The sequence below is a fragment of the Lepidochelys kempii genome, chromosome 3 (assembly GCF_965140265.1).
Source record: "Lepidochelys kempii isolate rLepKem1 chromosome 3, rLepKem1.hap2, whole genome shotgun sequence".
Taxonomy (NCBI): domain Eukaryota; kingdom Metazoa; phylum Chordata; order Testudines; family Cheloniidae; genus Lepidochelys; species Lepidochelys kempii.
This window is the reverse complement of record NC_133258.1, coordinates 113,304,072-113,319,848: the sequence shown is the minus strand read 5'-3', so window position 1 is coordinate 113,319,848 and position 15,777 is coordinate 113,304,072. Positions and strand designations below refer to the sequence as shown.

The window sequence follows — 15,777 nt, the reverse complement described above, 5'->3', positions numbered from 1 at the left end:
TGGGGTAAGATCCAAGTTACCCGGGAAAGAATTTTCTGTAGTATCTGGCTGATGAATCTTGCCCATACGCTCAGGGTTTAGCTGATCGCCATATTTGGGGTCGGGAAGGAATTTTCCTCCAGGGCAGATTGGAAGGCCCTGGAGGTTTTTCGCCTTCCTCTGTAGCATGGGGCACGGGTCACTTGCTGGAGGATTCTCTGCTCCTTGAGGTCTTCAAACTACAATTTGAGGACTTCAATAGCACAGATATAGGTGTGAGGTCTTTTTTAGGAGTGGTGGGTGAAATTCTGTGGCCTGCATTGTGCAGGAGGTCAGACTAGATGATCATAATGGTCCCTTCTGGCCTAAATATCTATGAATCTATGAATTATCCAAATTATTTCTGAAGACGTTGAATAAAACCAGGTCAGATCTCTCTGAGGCGCCACTATATATGGCCTTCCAGCTCGATTGTGAACCGTTGAGGATTACTCTGAGTGTGGTTTTTCACCTTTTATAGTAGATTTGTCTTCCAGGCTGTATTTCTCTAGTTCAGAGGTGTTCAAACTGTTTGGCGTGCCCCCTAGGGCAGTGTGGAGGAACTCTTATGGGGGCGAGTGGTGACGCCAGGCAGCTCATGCCAGCCCCCACAGGGGTGGGAAGGGAGTGCCACCTCCAGCTCCAACTCACCTCAGGGGGCCACCCAGCCTTTGGGTCAGTGTCAACATCTGCTGGGCCCATTTCCACTTCTGGCAGATTCTGAGCCCAGCTCTGGCTCTGTCCCCAGAGACCATTGCATATGCCTTCCCCAACCCTGAAAACCCAAGTGGGGAGGGGCAGAGGGCCAGGTATTGGCCCTGCCATAGCGGTGCATCCTGGCTGCAAGGTAGAAGCAACCTGCTGCTGAGGGAGCCTTGGCTTGGTATCTGTGTATTTGAAACTTACCGGTGTAGGTAATTTAATTAAAGTTGTATTAAGGTCTCTGTTAGGTTTATAAATAGGCTAACAAGTATACTTTTGCATGTGTCTATTTTTGTCTGAGTTGCAGGGGTGTAACCAAAATGTGACTCAAATTGGGGGGCTCAGCTCAAAGTTTGCAAATCACTGCTTTAGTTTATTTATGTCATGTGAAAGTCATGAGACAATATCAAAAGCCTTACTAAAGTCAAAATCTACTATCGCATCTACTGCTTTCTCCCTATCCACAAGGCTTGTTAATCTGTCAAAGAAGGACACTAGGTTGGTTTGAAATGATTTGTTCTTGACAAATCTGTATTGATTGTTTACCATCTTATTTTCTTCTAGGTGGTTACAAATTGATGGTTTGATTATTTGCTCCATTATCTTTCTGATTAGGGAAGTTAAGCTGAATGGTCTATAATTCCCTGGGTTGTCTTTATTCCTCTTTTTATAGATAGGTATCTAATTTTGCCCTTTTCAAGTCCTTAAGCATCTCTCCTGTCCTCCACAAATTCTCAAAGATAATTGCTAATAGCTCAGATGTCTTCAGCCAGTTCTTTAAGAATTCTAGGATCTATTTCGTCAAGCCCTAATCACTTGAAGACATGTAACTTGTTCTTTTCCTATTTGAGCCTCAGATTCTACCCCATTTACACTGATGTTCTCTGTTAGTTGTCCAATCACTGCTAACTTTTTTTTGGTGAAAATTGAAACAAAAAAGGTATTTAATTAAGACTTTGGCCATTGCTGCGTTTTCTGTTTTTGTCCCCCCTTTTCCCCTCCTGCCCTTCATTTAGTAATGGGCCTACCCTGTCCCTCATTGTTGTCTTGTTTCCCATGAATTTGTAAAATGCTTTCTTATTACCCTTTATATCTCTAGCTAGTTTAATCTCATTTTGTGCCTTGGCCTTTCTAATTTTGTCCTTAAGTGCCTGTGTGTGTGTGTGTGTGTTCATTCAAACCTTGTAATTTGACCTAGTCTCACTTTTTGTATGACTCTCTTTTTTGTTTCAGGTCATGGACGATCTCTTAATTAAACAAGGTGGCCTCTTACCATGCTTCCTATCTTTTCTAAGCATTGGAGTAGTTTGCTCTTGTGCCCTTAATAACATCTCTTTAAAAAACTGCCAACGCTCCTGAACTCCCTTTTCCTTTAGCCATATTTTCCATGGGATCTTCCCTACCAACTCTCTGAGTTTACTAAAGTCTGCCTTCTTGAGTGCATTGTCTCTATTCTGCTGTTTTTCCCTCCTACCACTCCTTAGAATCATGAACGCCATAATTTCATAATCACTTTCAACCAAGCTGCCTTCCACCTTCAAATTCTCCACTCATTCCTCCCTGTTTGTTGGAATCAAAGCCAGAATAGCCTCTCACCCATTTGCTTTCTCCACCTTCTGTAATAAAAGTGGCCTCCAATGCATTTGAAGAACTTGTTGGATAATTTGTACCCTGTTGTCTTACTTTCCCAACAGATGTCTGGGTAGTTGAAATCACCACCAAGCCCTGTGTTTTGGATGATTTTGTTAGTTTAAAAAAAGCCTCATCCACCTTCTCTTCCTGGTTTGGAAATGTAATTAAGCAAAAGTTCGTACTAAATAGTCCAACACTGAGGCTATCAAACAGTTTCTTAGGCTATGATTATTGCAGTGGGTTTTCACTAGCCTTAACAGATTTTTGGTACATCACTTTGGACTGTCTCTTTTCAAATAGGGTGTGCTGATGGTTGGTCCACCTGGTACTGGAAAGACTCTCCTTGCAAAAGCTGTAGCTACTGAATGCAAAACAACATTTTTCAACATCTCTTCATCAACACTTACTTCAAAATACAGAGGAGAATCTGAGAAACTTGTCCGCCTGCTGTTTGAAATGGTGACTAACAACTCTAAAAGGAATAGTGGGTTGTAATTCTGTTCCCAGAGTAGTGAAACCTACGCAAGATACAGTGTGGCAGTAGGCCTCCAAGTTAAAGCCTTATTAGTTATATTGAAGTTTGAGACCCTCAGTTTTTAGTGTGTGTATAAATATGCACACAGGTATTATTCATAGAAAACCACTTGTAAAAATTGACAGAATGGTCCTGCTTAGCGTATGTGCTCATACCTCAGGTTGAATTAAAGCATAAGCGCTTTCAGCCAAACTTATGGCCACAGTTCTTGGATTCATGTGACTGCATCAGAATCTCCAGTTTCATTTTAATAAAAGGTTGCTATTCCTCATGGTTTTAAGAAAAACTGTGAATAGTGTAACCAATGTAGTAATGTCTGCCTGAGTCAGCAAGCAGCCCAAAACAATAGCTCAATGGTGGAAGGAGGGGTTTGGCATATTGTGACATAGATAAACCTTCAGGTACATGGGAAAGGTATACTTGTATAAGATAATGTGAATTTAACTCATTATAGTTGTACCACTATACTCCCCATGTGGACATGCTGATTCTAGTTTAAGAGCTTTTTTGTGGTTTCGCTTATGCCTCTTTGAAAATGGTTTAAAGTAGGCTGAAAAAAGCCACTCTTATTCCAGAATAAGTGCCTACACAGGGAGTTTAAATCACTAGTTATACAAACGTAATGGGTGAAACTTCCCAAGTAGACATACCCAAAGGCTCCAGATTTCCTTAATCAAGGCCTGCTTATACCTACTACTAATGTGATACACTAAAATAAACATTTTCTGTCTGAGACACTATTTGGTCTGTGCTTTCTACAAATAGACTTTGCAGGCTGATTTGAAATAACTCCCTAAAGACAAAACTACTAAAATTCAAAACCTTGCTCTGCGACTTTAGATCCCAATTAAGTAGATTAGATATGGTCACACAATCATCCGCTATATAAAATGTGTAGTGTTCCCTTTTAGCTAAGAATAACACAAATTTTAATCTTCAGTTCAAATCATATAATGTGGTTAAGACTCAGTAGTCTACAGAGCATGTGACACTTGGAATTAATGGAGTGGTGGACTCAGTAAAGGCTTTTCTACATTGCCAAGTTCAAATGCAGTGGATTCTGGGGTGAACAGTCTTGTAAAATGTGGTTATTGTAGCCTCAGTTCTACAAACAAATCCTATCACATTGCTGTGGGAACTTCAGGTTTGAATTTATTGAAGTTGACCACATTATACATGGTAAAGGCATCAAAGTTAATGCCATATACAGCAACAGAAAATATTATGTATGCACAAAGCAATATGTTATAATTGCTGTAGGACAATAACTTTGAATTTCCTAGGTGTTTTTCTCTCTGCTTTTTATCAAATCTCAAGGTCTGGCTAGGATTAGCATGTGACTGCCAGGCTTCTTGGAAACATGTGCTACAGGAATTAGTGTGGATGAATCAGTTGGTGGCATTCACCCCTTGTAGTAGTAATGAACTGATTATCCCAACATGGTTTTAGTGCTGATTTAGGAGATTTGACCTTGGTTTCATTAAAGATCCCATAGCATATTACAGGTGTTAACTTTAGTGTCCTGGTCAGATAACTACCTTCGATAATTACTGTGCTTATTTAAATTACATTCTGGGGTGCACGTTGAGCTGGATGTGACATTCATTTCCATGGTAAATTATTGTATAGTGTTGCTGCAGGCTGTTAAATAGCTGGCATGTAATAATCTAAGGGTTACTACACTTGAGTAGGGTAATGTTCTGCTTTTATATCATTGCTACTGAAAGCATAATTGCTCATGGTATGTATGTTTGAAAGGTGGAGGTAAGGGAGAAGAGATGTTGGCTATTTATTCCTATTGTGGTGAATCCCCAAAGCCAAGACAGCTTGCTTATAGGCAGCTCTAGGAGATGTGACAATTCCAAAGAAATAAGATTATCTTAAGCTTTATTTAAACTGATGTAATTTCAGTTTCTGATTTCTCTAGGCTCGATTTTATGCACCAACAACTATATTTATTGATGAGATAGACTCTATCTGTAGTCGCAGAGGAACCTCGGAGGAGCATGAAGCCAGTCGACGGGTAAAAGCGGAACTGCTGGTTCAGATGGATGGTAAATGAACTTAATCATTGTTGATGGTTCTGGGTTATGGGAAAAAATAAAAGGATTTAATTTTATTCTTTTAGGCACAAGAACTTACTTATGCTGTTTTTAAAAAGGCAGATTAAAATGATAAACACATAAACATTACTCAAACTCACAAGACACTACAAATATACTGAGCTCATCTGTACTACCTTATCTACTCCCGCAAATGCTCTTCAGTATCTGAATCTCAACTTCGTATTGTAACTTCAGAATAATTGAGCTTCCTCAAAAGTGTGGAATCATTGAGCTCCTTGTCAGTCATGACTCCTTTTATATAACCCTACACTTCCCACAAGTGATTTTTCCCCCTTCCAGCCTAACCCTTCCCCCTTAGTAGTCCAATAAAGTAGAACAGTCAGATGTAGCTGTATAGCTGTAGTAGCAGAAAGTCTTCAAAGACAACCATCACTAAGCGCTCCAGACTGTAGTCTTCTATACAAGTGATTTGAATAACTAATCTATGCAAATTTAAACTTCTAATGGCAGTTAACATCACCTCCAAAAGGATTCACATTATGATACTGTTTTTAAATAGCATTTGAATAAAAATGGCACACTTCAGTTACTTTCTACAGTTAATTTAAGCAATTGTTACTGAATAGGGAAAAACCCATGCCAGTTTTATTTGTGCAGAAAATTAGCTATTTTAAATTTCAAATTCTTTGCTCAACACTGTTTAATATGTACTTAAAGAAACCTTCAAATCCTTTGCTAATCTGCAGAATAACTTGTGTTAAGATTCCAGGAGTCATAAAATCTTTTTTTTTAAACTTGAGCAGTCTGATCCTGCACCCATTTAAGTCTATAGAGAAACTCCCATTGACTTAAATAGGAGCATGGTCAGAGCCCTTGAGACACTTTCCTTGCAATTCAGATATTTGCATCAGTAATGAATTTTTCATTAGCTCCCTTTTTTAGCCATGGAATTTTGGAATATTCATAAATGGTGTCTTGTTATGCTTTAATATTAGGGCAAACAGTACAGTGGGTATTCCAGGGTCTGTCACTGATTACAAGCAAAATCTGTCGGTTTTGTCATTAGAATGATTTACAAATAAACACCTTGGTAACAGATGTAGAGGATGACAATTCTAGTAAAACACATCTTGGATTTTTATTAGTAAAAGCTATTTATATAGTGCCACTAATTTAACAATGCTTTACAGATTAAAATACTTCCTGTCTGTTCAAAAGGGTTTTAGTCCATGGACCTAATCCACCAGTCTTGAATGCTGACTTTCCTGGGACGACTTATGTTAATAAAAATTACTCACCTGAGTAAGGGATTGCAGTATCAGGCCTACAAATTGGTGGGGAAGATCTGATTTTGATAGCAGCAGTTAATGACATTTTTGAGTATCCTTATTTTTAGTTCCATTCTAAGTTTTCACGTTGACACCCTGTGATAAAGGCAAAAATCCAGGCAGATATTGCAAAATTGTCTGTATGTTGATGCAGAAGGACTTGCCCATCTTGTGAAACTTATATCAATGTTAACCTCAGTTCTCTGACCTAGAATTTGCAGTTCTTCATCCCAAAATGGCAGGTAGAACTAAAATTAAACTTGCACTTTAATATTAGATCTCAGGGTATCCGTGATTCTGTATCTATATAGGATCTTCCCATGATAGCTGAATAGGTTTAACTATTTCCCCTCCTACCACAGGTGTTGGAGGGGCTGCTGAAAATGATGATCCTTCCAAAATGGTTATGGTACTTGCTGCTACTAATTTTCCTTGGGATATTGATGAGGCCCTAAGACGACGACTAGAAAAGAGAATTTACATTCCTTTACCATCAGGTACAAAGATTTCCTTAAATTAAAAAAAAAAAGTGATCGTTGCTTCTTTTGTTTTGTGATGAGTCTTGTGATTTTTGGCAGTATCTTAGTATACTGTGCCGGACATCTGGGCTCGGAAGAGACCTTTGAACTTTGGAGGCACTTTACCCTGAGTGTATTGTTTGGTTGAATGCATTCATGGTCTGGATATGGAAGAGAGTGCATCAAGTTCCATAACACCACAGACAAAGCATTAAAATGGCAGGTACATGTGGGTATAAGGCCAATGGATACAGAGATAAGCCTAGAACAGAGAGGTGAAACAATGTAAGGACTATAATTGATTGAATTTCAAAAATAGGAATGCAAAGTTAACACTCCTAAAAAGTGGCCTGACTTTCAGAAATGCTGAGTGCCCAGCTGCAACCTCTTACGTCTAAGGAGGTTGTGGAAACTCCTTCACTGGAAGTTTTTCAAAAGGAGGCTTGATAGCCATCTGTGTTGGATGGTTTATACACAACAAATCCTGCATCTTGGCATGGAGTTAGACTAGATGACCCTTGTGGTCCCTCTAACCCTATGATTCTAAGTCCATTTGCGCTCAGCGCTTCTGAAAATCAGGCAACTTGTTAGGATCCTAAATATAGACTTAGGAACTTAACTTTGTGCTCCTGTTTCTGAAAATATTTGCCTTCTGAATTGGACTTTAGATGTAGATGTAGAATAGAGCAAAGGAGGATTAAAACAACTTAGAGCCAGCCTGTGTGTATCTTTTGAATCACAGAATTATAGACATGCTATTTTTTTGTTTAGCAAAAGGCAGAGAAGAACTCTTACGGATAAACCTGCGAGAGTTGGAACTGGCTGACGATGTTGACCTTGCAAATATAGCTGAAAAAATGGAGGGTTATTCTGGTGCAGACATTACCAATGTATGCAGGTATGTCAGAATTGCAACCTTATAAAACAGTTTCTCTTGTTGAATCACTTATTTGAGAACTAGTCGGCCTTAATCATGTCCGGTAGCGACCCTAATTTGGTGACTGAAATTAACAGTACTCTGAAAACACAAATCTTGTCACTAAGTTAAAGGCTTATTAAACTGACTTGGTTCTTGGAGTAGTTCTCACATTCTGTCTGCTTCTTGAACTGAAAGCTCTCCAGGGCAAAGGACTGTCCCCCACTCTATGCAACACCAACTATGATGAGGGCTTCCCCACTCTGATGGCAGCTTTTTGTGTGTAATCAGAACAAGTAGAGGGGACCAAAGGAGTGGATGGTGAAAAGGCAGTGAATAAAGAATAGTTTGCCCTAAATATTTGACCACTATAAACTGAGTTGAGGCAAATACAGTGTTAGATGTAAGTAGCTGCTTCTCTTGGTGTGTGTGTACATGGCTTTTATTTCAACTCAATTTATATGAATGAGGGAGGCATAGGGGCACTTTAGCCAAAATGTTGTTTGTAGGATGCTGGATGTAATGACGCTACTAAACTTTTTTAACATAATTTCTATTGTCCTAAAATATCTCTTCTGCTGGTTGACACTAGATTTGCTACACAATCCAGTTAATACTGGTTGAAATATTGTTTTTATTGCCATATTGGGAAAACTGGAACATCCAGTTACATAAGAAAAGAAACAGGAGAGAATGGAAGGGATTGAACAATTTTTTGAAGGGGAGAGGAGAAGGAAGATGCAGGAGGAAGAGGTGTTCTAGACGAATATTAAGGGAGGCAAGTTGTTTGTCAGAAAATGGACAACTTCATGGTGCAGTTCCGAGGAGAACTGCAAATTGAAATGAGAAATGAAAGCACACCAGTCAATTCCATTTTCACCAGGTGGTTCATTTCAACCTTTATCGATTTGTTAAATGCTTCTATGCAAAGGACCTATTCCAAACCAGAGAAATCCTTACTTTGTTCCCTGAAGCTGCTTCAGAAATATGGTAGATGTGTAAGGGTCCCTTCAATAAAATCTTCAGTCACATTAAATGTTTCCTTAATTACATGGATTAATTTATTGAGATGTAGGATTCCCTAAAAGCAAGATTTACCTTTTTAGTAACTTTAGGGTTTTACACACACCAGAAGATGCTACTGATTTTTTTGATCATCCTGCTATGCAGACTCAGCAGAGCAGGGGTTTTATTTCCTCTGGTATCAATCTCAAGATCTCTCTCCTCCTAGGATGTTGAGACTTTTAGATTTTCTGGGCCTGTGAATCATTTTGGGGACTGATTATCCTACATTTTGGTCTTGAATTTTGGGTCTCTGTTGCCGCCTTTTTCCCTGCACGGTATAGACAAATCTCAGTTGAAGTTTCTGCAGTGGAAAGCAAGGGCCAGGCCCTTGTTAACATGTCAGATAGTTAAAGCTCCCAGTAGCTCCCTAAAAGAGAACTCCCTGCCCCCGAGGCCTGGCAAGTGGTGGCTATTGTTGCAGTAACTGAATTTGGAAATCTAGGGGGAACGAGAAGCTGTTTTTTGTCTCATTCACGGCCAGTTAAACCATTCTCAGTACTATAGTATAAAGAGTTAAGTTTTTATAAATAGGCAGCAGCGTATCTAGCTGTCTCGACACCCAAGGCCCACCCTGTTAACATTTTTATGGTGCGGAGCAATATGTACTCTTTACCTGAGGGTGAATATAGAAGAAAGAAAATTAGGTGGCTTAGTTCAAGTCCTTCTGAGCTTTGAAATAAAACTTTGTTACCACTTTCATTGTGCCCCCCTCCCAACAATGGCTTTAATTGCTGCGACTGGTCTGTTGGGCTTCTGTCCATCCTCAGCGTGGACAAAATCATGATTTTATCAGCATCTCCCATGTGGCCTGATCTGTCCGTTTATATTTGCTAGTGAAAAAGATGAAACAATAGCTGTAGTAAAATGAAATACTATTTTTAGTTATTAAAATGCACAAACTTTTCTTTTTGGTTGAAAATGTATGGTTTTAGAACTTAATTTCAATAAATTACTCAAACAGTGCAAGCTAAACTGCAGACTTTTCAGTCACTTGTCCAACCCCCCCCACTAAGTATGTGTATGTAGACTGTTACTTTATTTGCTTACCTAACACAGGAACTACCAATAAGTCAATCACTTAATACAGCAGGAAAAGAGGTATTTATAGGGACAGTTTATAAGCACTTATTGCAGCCAGCAATGTAAGGTACATAGGGATGAATAGGTTTGGGATTTGTTTGGGTAATCATTCAATCCCTAGCTCAGATTTGTAAGTAATTTGCAGTCTGGAGATACTACAGACCTTCTATAGTAAACTGCTTTTTCAAAACCCTTCCCTTTAAATGTATATGTTCCATTCATGTGTGACGGTTTGGGATTTCGTGAAACAGTTCTAAATAGGGACAGTCCAATTCTCTGTACAATAGCACAGTCAAAAAGGAAAATAGTGTGGGACTAACACAGGTCCCTGCCACTACAAATCTATCTGTAGTGGTGGTGGATACTTCTATTCCTCACAGAATAGGGGTATAAGCCGTGCTCAGTAAGGCTGTGAAGTGCACAGAAATATTAACCAAGTGAGGTTTGAATGTTTAGTCTTCTGGTTCCTGGCCCACTGAAATTATCCTAAGGATACAAGAACATTCAAGGAGAAGGATCCATTTCATGTCCCATCTGGAATTTTAGTTCTGTCTGGCTGCTTTAGAATGATGCAAGAGGAAGTTGTGCAGAGCAACTGGAATTATCAAGAGATTTAACGGACAAAACTCTATGAAGTTTAGTTATGCATCTGCAAATGGTGAATTTTCCAGCCTTTGTTACTTGGTCAAAACAGCAGACTTTCCTGACTATGATAAAAGTAACTTCTGTGAACTCAAGACTATCCCTCTGCTTGAGTTGAAACTCCTGCTCCAAACCATGCAGATTCTAGAGATGGTCAGAACAGTTTAACATCGCCAAACAACATCATAAATGGGAACTCCATATATATTTCACATTTCTTATCCAAACTGCAGCTAGCTGTGATAAGGAGCAATTAAGGACATACTTCCATAGTCAGTAATCAGTTTAAGCGAAGTCATACTGCTCAACTTGATGACCATTTCTATGCAGACTCTGCATTGTTCTGACCTTACTGCAAGATATAACAGGAGGAGAAAAAGGCTTGCTTTCAGCAGCAAAAGGAACCAACAGATGCACATTATGTATTGTGGTTCTCTTTGCCCCCATCTGTCATACCTATGCCCTAACTGATTTAAAATTGGTTCACTAAACTGACAAGCTGGTGGTGGTGCAAATCAGAAATAGAATTCCAGGTTATATATTGTGAAAAGTAATCTTCTAGCTACAGAGGGATCTTGAAATAATTTTTAGCATTAGCCCCCTATTATTCCACAACCCTGAACTTGTTCAGTGTCTGTCTACATTTAAAACACTACAGCAGCACAGCTCTGGTGCTTTAGCACTTCAGTGTAGACGCTATGCTGATAAGAGGTTGGTGTAAGCAATCCTCAGTCCTGAGAGGCAGTAGTTACATTGATGGAAGAATTCAAAGGTCTGGATTTTTGATACCCCTGACTGACATAACTAAGGTCTTTTCTACACTAGACAATTAGATCAATTTAATTATCTTTAGCCAACCACAGGTGGTTTTGCTAGCTGAAAGCAACATTCCAAGCTAGAATTTGACTACTGCATAATCTAACAGGTACAAGGTAAATGTACTTTCAGTAGTACTGCAGATAGGTGTCACTGAAGCTCTCTGGTTCTAAGGGTGCAGTATCAGTATCAAAGATTCTGCTGCACATAAGGATGGTCCAGTAAGTAAGCCACTCATCTGGGAGTTGGAAGAAGTGGGTTCAGTTCCCTTCTCCACCACATACTTCCTGTGTGACCTTTGGCAAACATTTAACCTCTCTCTGTTCCCCATCTGTAAAACTGGAATAAGAGACTTCCTGACCTCACAGGAGTATGATGAAGATAAATATTAAAAATTGTGAAGTGCTTAGCTACCACAGTAATCAGGGGCCATATTAGTACTAAGATAGAACAGAAGTTAGTGAAAATTAATTTTTGGTTCTCCCAATTGGAATGTGGTAACTTAATTTAAAGCCTAACTTGGTAGCCTCTTAAGCAACTAAATGTCCATATTAATGAGTTGTTTCCTCTTAACGTATAGGGATGCATCACTGATGGCTATGAGAAGGCGTATTGAAGGCTTGACACCAGAAGAAATCCGAAATCTTTCCAGGGATGAAATGCATATGCCTACAACTATGGAGGATTTTGAAATGGCTTTAAGAAAGGTTTCTAAATCGGTATCTGCTGCGGACATTGAAAAATATGAAAAATGGATTGTTGAATTTGGATCATGCTAAGTCTTCCTAACCAAACTTCCCCTGGGAAACCTGTCTTAAAACAGCTTCAGAAGTAACGAAAGGTAGTGTTCATGTGCACTAAGTGCTATTTTTTTAACTTTCTTGAACTTAAGAGCAACATGATTCTGAATAAAGTAATTTTTTAAATTGCATGTCACTTTTGCCTTTTCTTTGAATTTACTCAGAACAAGTCTCCTTCCCTTTAAAAGATATGAACGTCAGTCAAATGTTTTGGTTTTCATTTTGTTTTATTTTAATTGAATAGTGGGATCTGTTCACCAGTGGGGTTCATATGAATTCTTTCACTAGCACAGAAACTGGTTGTCTTTGTGCTTGTTAGATCCTGATACTGCAAATCTCAACATAGGAAGAATAAGATTCACTAAACAGTGGTGCCAATTCATCTGTAGCAAATTTTGCCTTTTAAATGTTCCTGCATCTGTTAAAAGAAATTGTGACAAGACTAAGGTGCAAAAACCCTGAAACTTGTAACAGTTAATAAATTAAACTTAAGTCTGACTTCACTTAAGATGCATTGGGAAAAGCATTTCCTTCGGATATGCTGGGCAACTCTGATTAATACCAGACTATTTTGCCAGCACTGCCACTGAGTCAGGTTTGCAGTCTACAAGTGTTGCAGTTGTCTTTAGAAAGTGGAGAGCAAGGTATTAAACATATCTGGCACACTTTCTATTAAAATAAAAAAAAAAGTTGGCAGATGACTTGCTCAGGGAAGGAATCTGTGTTCTAAAATAAGCTTGTGATGTACAAGTGAGTATGTCCTAGACTTCTATAGAAGTCCTGTTTTAAAGCTCTTAAGAGTGGCCATCTAAAATAGGATAACTACTACCCCTGTTTGGGCATGTGCCAGTTTATCATATTGAGGAATTTTACTTAAAAAATTTAAAATAGGGCCAAAGATCAACTATTCTAAGGCCCACTGCCCTCAATCTTAAAGCAAGACCACACATGACTCTTTAGTGAGGTTCTTTCTTGTAATATTAAATAATCCTATTAGTTCGGGAATACCATTGGAAAGCTAAAAATCCAGCCTGTTTTTTTTTTCTTCAGGTAATGGATTTCTGCAAGTCACTTCTCTACAGTTTGATTTCCTTTCAGTATATTTTTATATGTACAGTGAGTGTAGTAAACAATTTAAATGTTAATTTATGTGAACATCTGTGAGAAAACTATGCCTCCTGTATTCAAGATAGTAAACAATGTCTTGTAAGACATTTGTGTTTCTGAGAAACTTTATACAATACCACAAGATATACAAAAAGCATAGTAAACATCTCTAAGTGGCTTACAATTTTCAGTAGGGAAGGGGCTTAATATGAAATTGGCTGTTGAATAAAGTGCTTGAAATATCAAAAATTGCCTTTATCTTGTTTTACATATATAGTAACTCCTTCTTTTAATAGTAAGAACAATTGTTGTTTTTACAAGGCACAGTCAAGGGTAATAGGTCTAAAACCAGGTTGACCACCTTTGTTTTGGCTTGCAGGCACGTGTGTAATCTCTTCCTTCTAGTGCTTTAGTCCATGCTTGAAGATTATCACATTCTGTATTTCATTACCTTATCTGTGAATACAAAGGCCAGCTCCCTGTCCTATCTGCTGGGAGAGTATTTTAAAGAAGTTAAAACCTGTCACAACCCTCATCGTAGGAAGCTGCTGCTGTTTAGGAGCAAGAGGCTGTGGAAAGAGGGGAGATCATTTTGGGCCTCAACCTTGAAATGTCCCTTTAAACATAAATCAGCTGACATACTATTTTCATAAAAGGAAGCAAATACGGTATTTAAAGTTCCAGTGCCAACTTTTAGGTCCACTGAAGATGGGTACAAAGATTCAGACGCAAGCATGGTATTGAGTACATCATTTCTCCACTAAATTGTCTGTCTTCGCTGGCATATCTGAAGAGATGTTTATCACAACCACAGGTGCAGTGTTGCTAGCCTCCAGGTGAAGGACTCCTCTGAAAGACACATTACTTAACATTAGAAAAGGATAGCTCTGTTCGGAGAATGCAAATTTTTCTTATCAGGGGGTAGCTGTGTTAGTCTGTATCCACAAAAAGAGAGTCCAGAGGCACCTTAAAGACTAACTGATTTCATGGGTAAAAAACCACTTTTTTGCATCTGAAGAAGTGGGTTTTTTACCCACGAAAGCTTATGCCTAAATAAATGTTAGTCTTTAAGGTGCCACCGGACTCATTGTCAAGTTTTTCTTGTTTATGTTCTCAACCTTTCATTGTAAAAACATATGAAGTACGTGCAGACTTCGTTTATTTATTACATGAAGAGGCAGCACTAGTATTGAGGTTTTAGGAAAGCTGCTTTGATACTTGGTGACATTTGGCACATCATGTAAGCTGGTTTCCAATCTAAAATATTAGCATACGATTCAGCTCCTACCTCACAGATATTAAAACTTGATTTGAAAGCAGTTTAAACAATTATCTGCCACCAGGAGCTACATTCGTGTTAAGCCAAACCGCATGTCAAATGAGACAGGCGGGACACGTTTACAAGACACACTTTTATTATAGAGAACTCTGAGGATTCAACAAGCTGCTGTTCAGTTAAGGGATGAGCATTCCCCATCTGCTTGAAAGCCCTAGTAAGTCTTCCACTAACATGAGACCTGCCACTGTGGCTAGTTCTAAGGTGATTTCTTTAATCGATAAAGAAAAATGCAACCTTGAAAGGTGACCTGCAATTGAAAAATTACCTCTTTCAAACTCTGTTGGCATACACCCCACCTATTGGAACAGTGGCCAGCAGTGATTAGGTCACATGTATGCTTTTCAGTGGTAGGTTAAGGAATTATAGCTTAATTCCACCTGTTTTTGACCACTTGTTTACAAATCAGTACTTTGCTCATTGTCAGTCTGTATAGTTAGCCTTTTTTCTAGTTCTGCCTAGTTTAAACAGATATCAGTATTAAACCACTTGCTTGTTGTACAGTAGTCAGATCCAATGAGTGTTGCTGGCTGTCTACTCTGATGGTAAATGAATTGCTCTGGTTTTAACATTGTTCTTGGTGAGAAGTGAAGATGGCAGGGGGTGACAGCAGGACAGATGCCTTGGCACATTAAGGGTATACTTTTTCAGTTTGCAAAGCCTTTACTCCCCAAACCCAGAAGGGCTGTCAAGCACCTTGAGGTCTCACTCCTGCCTGGCTGGCTTTATTCCTTATATGGCTTTATATAATCTGTTACAGCTGAAGACTTCAGCTGATTTTGGCATAGACAAATCCACTGTGGCTCAGATGTAAAACATTTTCAGTTTTAACTCCATCTTAATGTTGGCCTGGTATTTTATTTTCAGTACGTTAAAACCTTGAGGTATGTTGTCTTACTGTGTTGAAAGTAAGCATAAACTCCATGCCTTGCTCACTGAGAGTTGGTCTATGCTGTGTGTGTGAGAGAAATCTAAGTTATGCAACTTCAGCTACATGAATAATGTAGCTGAAGTCGACATACTTAAATCTACTTACCACAGTGTCTTCACTATGGTAGGTGGACTGCTGATACTCCCCCATCAACTCTGCCTACGCTTCTCGCTCAGGTGGAGTACCGGAGTCTATGGGAGAGCACTCGGCGGTTGATTTATCGTGTCTTCACCAGACATGATAAATTGACCCCCACTGGATTGTTTGCTCCAGAGGTAAGTGTAG

The 15,777-nt window shown here is 39.0% G+C and overlaps 2 protein-coding genes across 13 annotated transcripts in view; one reads left to right on the top strand and one right to left on the bottom strand.

Moving 5' to 3' along the window:
- Positions 1–13,474, top strand: part of KATNA1 (katanin catalytic subunit A1) — a 36,475-nt gene extending 23,001 nt beyond the window's left edge. For 5 of the 6 annotated variants that reach the window (XM_073337607.1, XM_073337604.1, XM_073337605.1 and 2 more), the window contains 5 exons: positions 2,653–2,811; positions 4,815–4,941; positions 6,644–6,778; positions 7,571–7,697; positions 11,899–13,474. In XM_073337607.1, the coding sequence (XP_073193708.1) occupies positions 2,653–2,811; positions 4,815–4,941; positions 6,644–6,778; positions 7,571–7,697; positions 11,899–12,097 (747 nt within the window). In that variant the 3' untranslated portion in view covers positions 12,098–13,474. The remainder of the gene's footprint in view (positions 1–2,652; positions 2,812–4,814; positions 4,942–6,643; positions 6,779–7,570; positions 7,698–11,898) is intronic. The other variant, XM_073337608.1, reaches the window with a different exon arrangement.
- The window catches only part of GINM1 (glycosylated integral membrane protein 1), a 42,057-nt gene continuing 31,037 nt past the window's right edge, over positions 4,758–15,777 (bottom strand). For 2 of the 7 annotated variants that reach the window (XM_073337610.1, XM_073337609.1), the window contains exon 8: positions 8,589–14,074. In XM_073337610.1, coding sequence (XP_073193711.1) covers positions 13,975–14,074 — 100 coding nt within the window. In that variant the 3' untranslated portion in view covers positions 8,589–13,974. The other 5 variants (XR_012158078.1, XR_012158076.1, XM_073337612.1 and 2 more) reach the window with 5 other exon arrangements.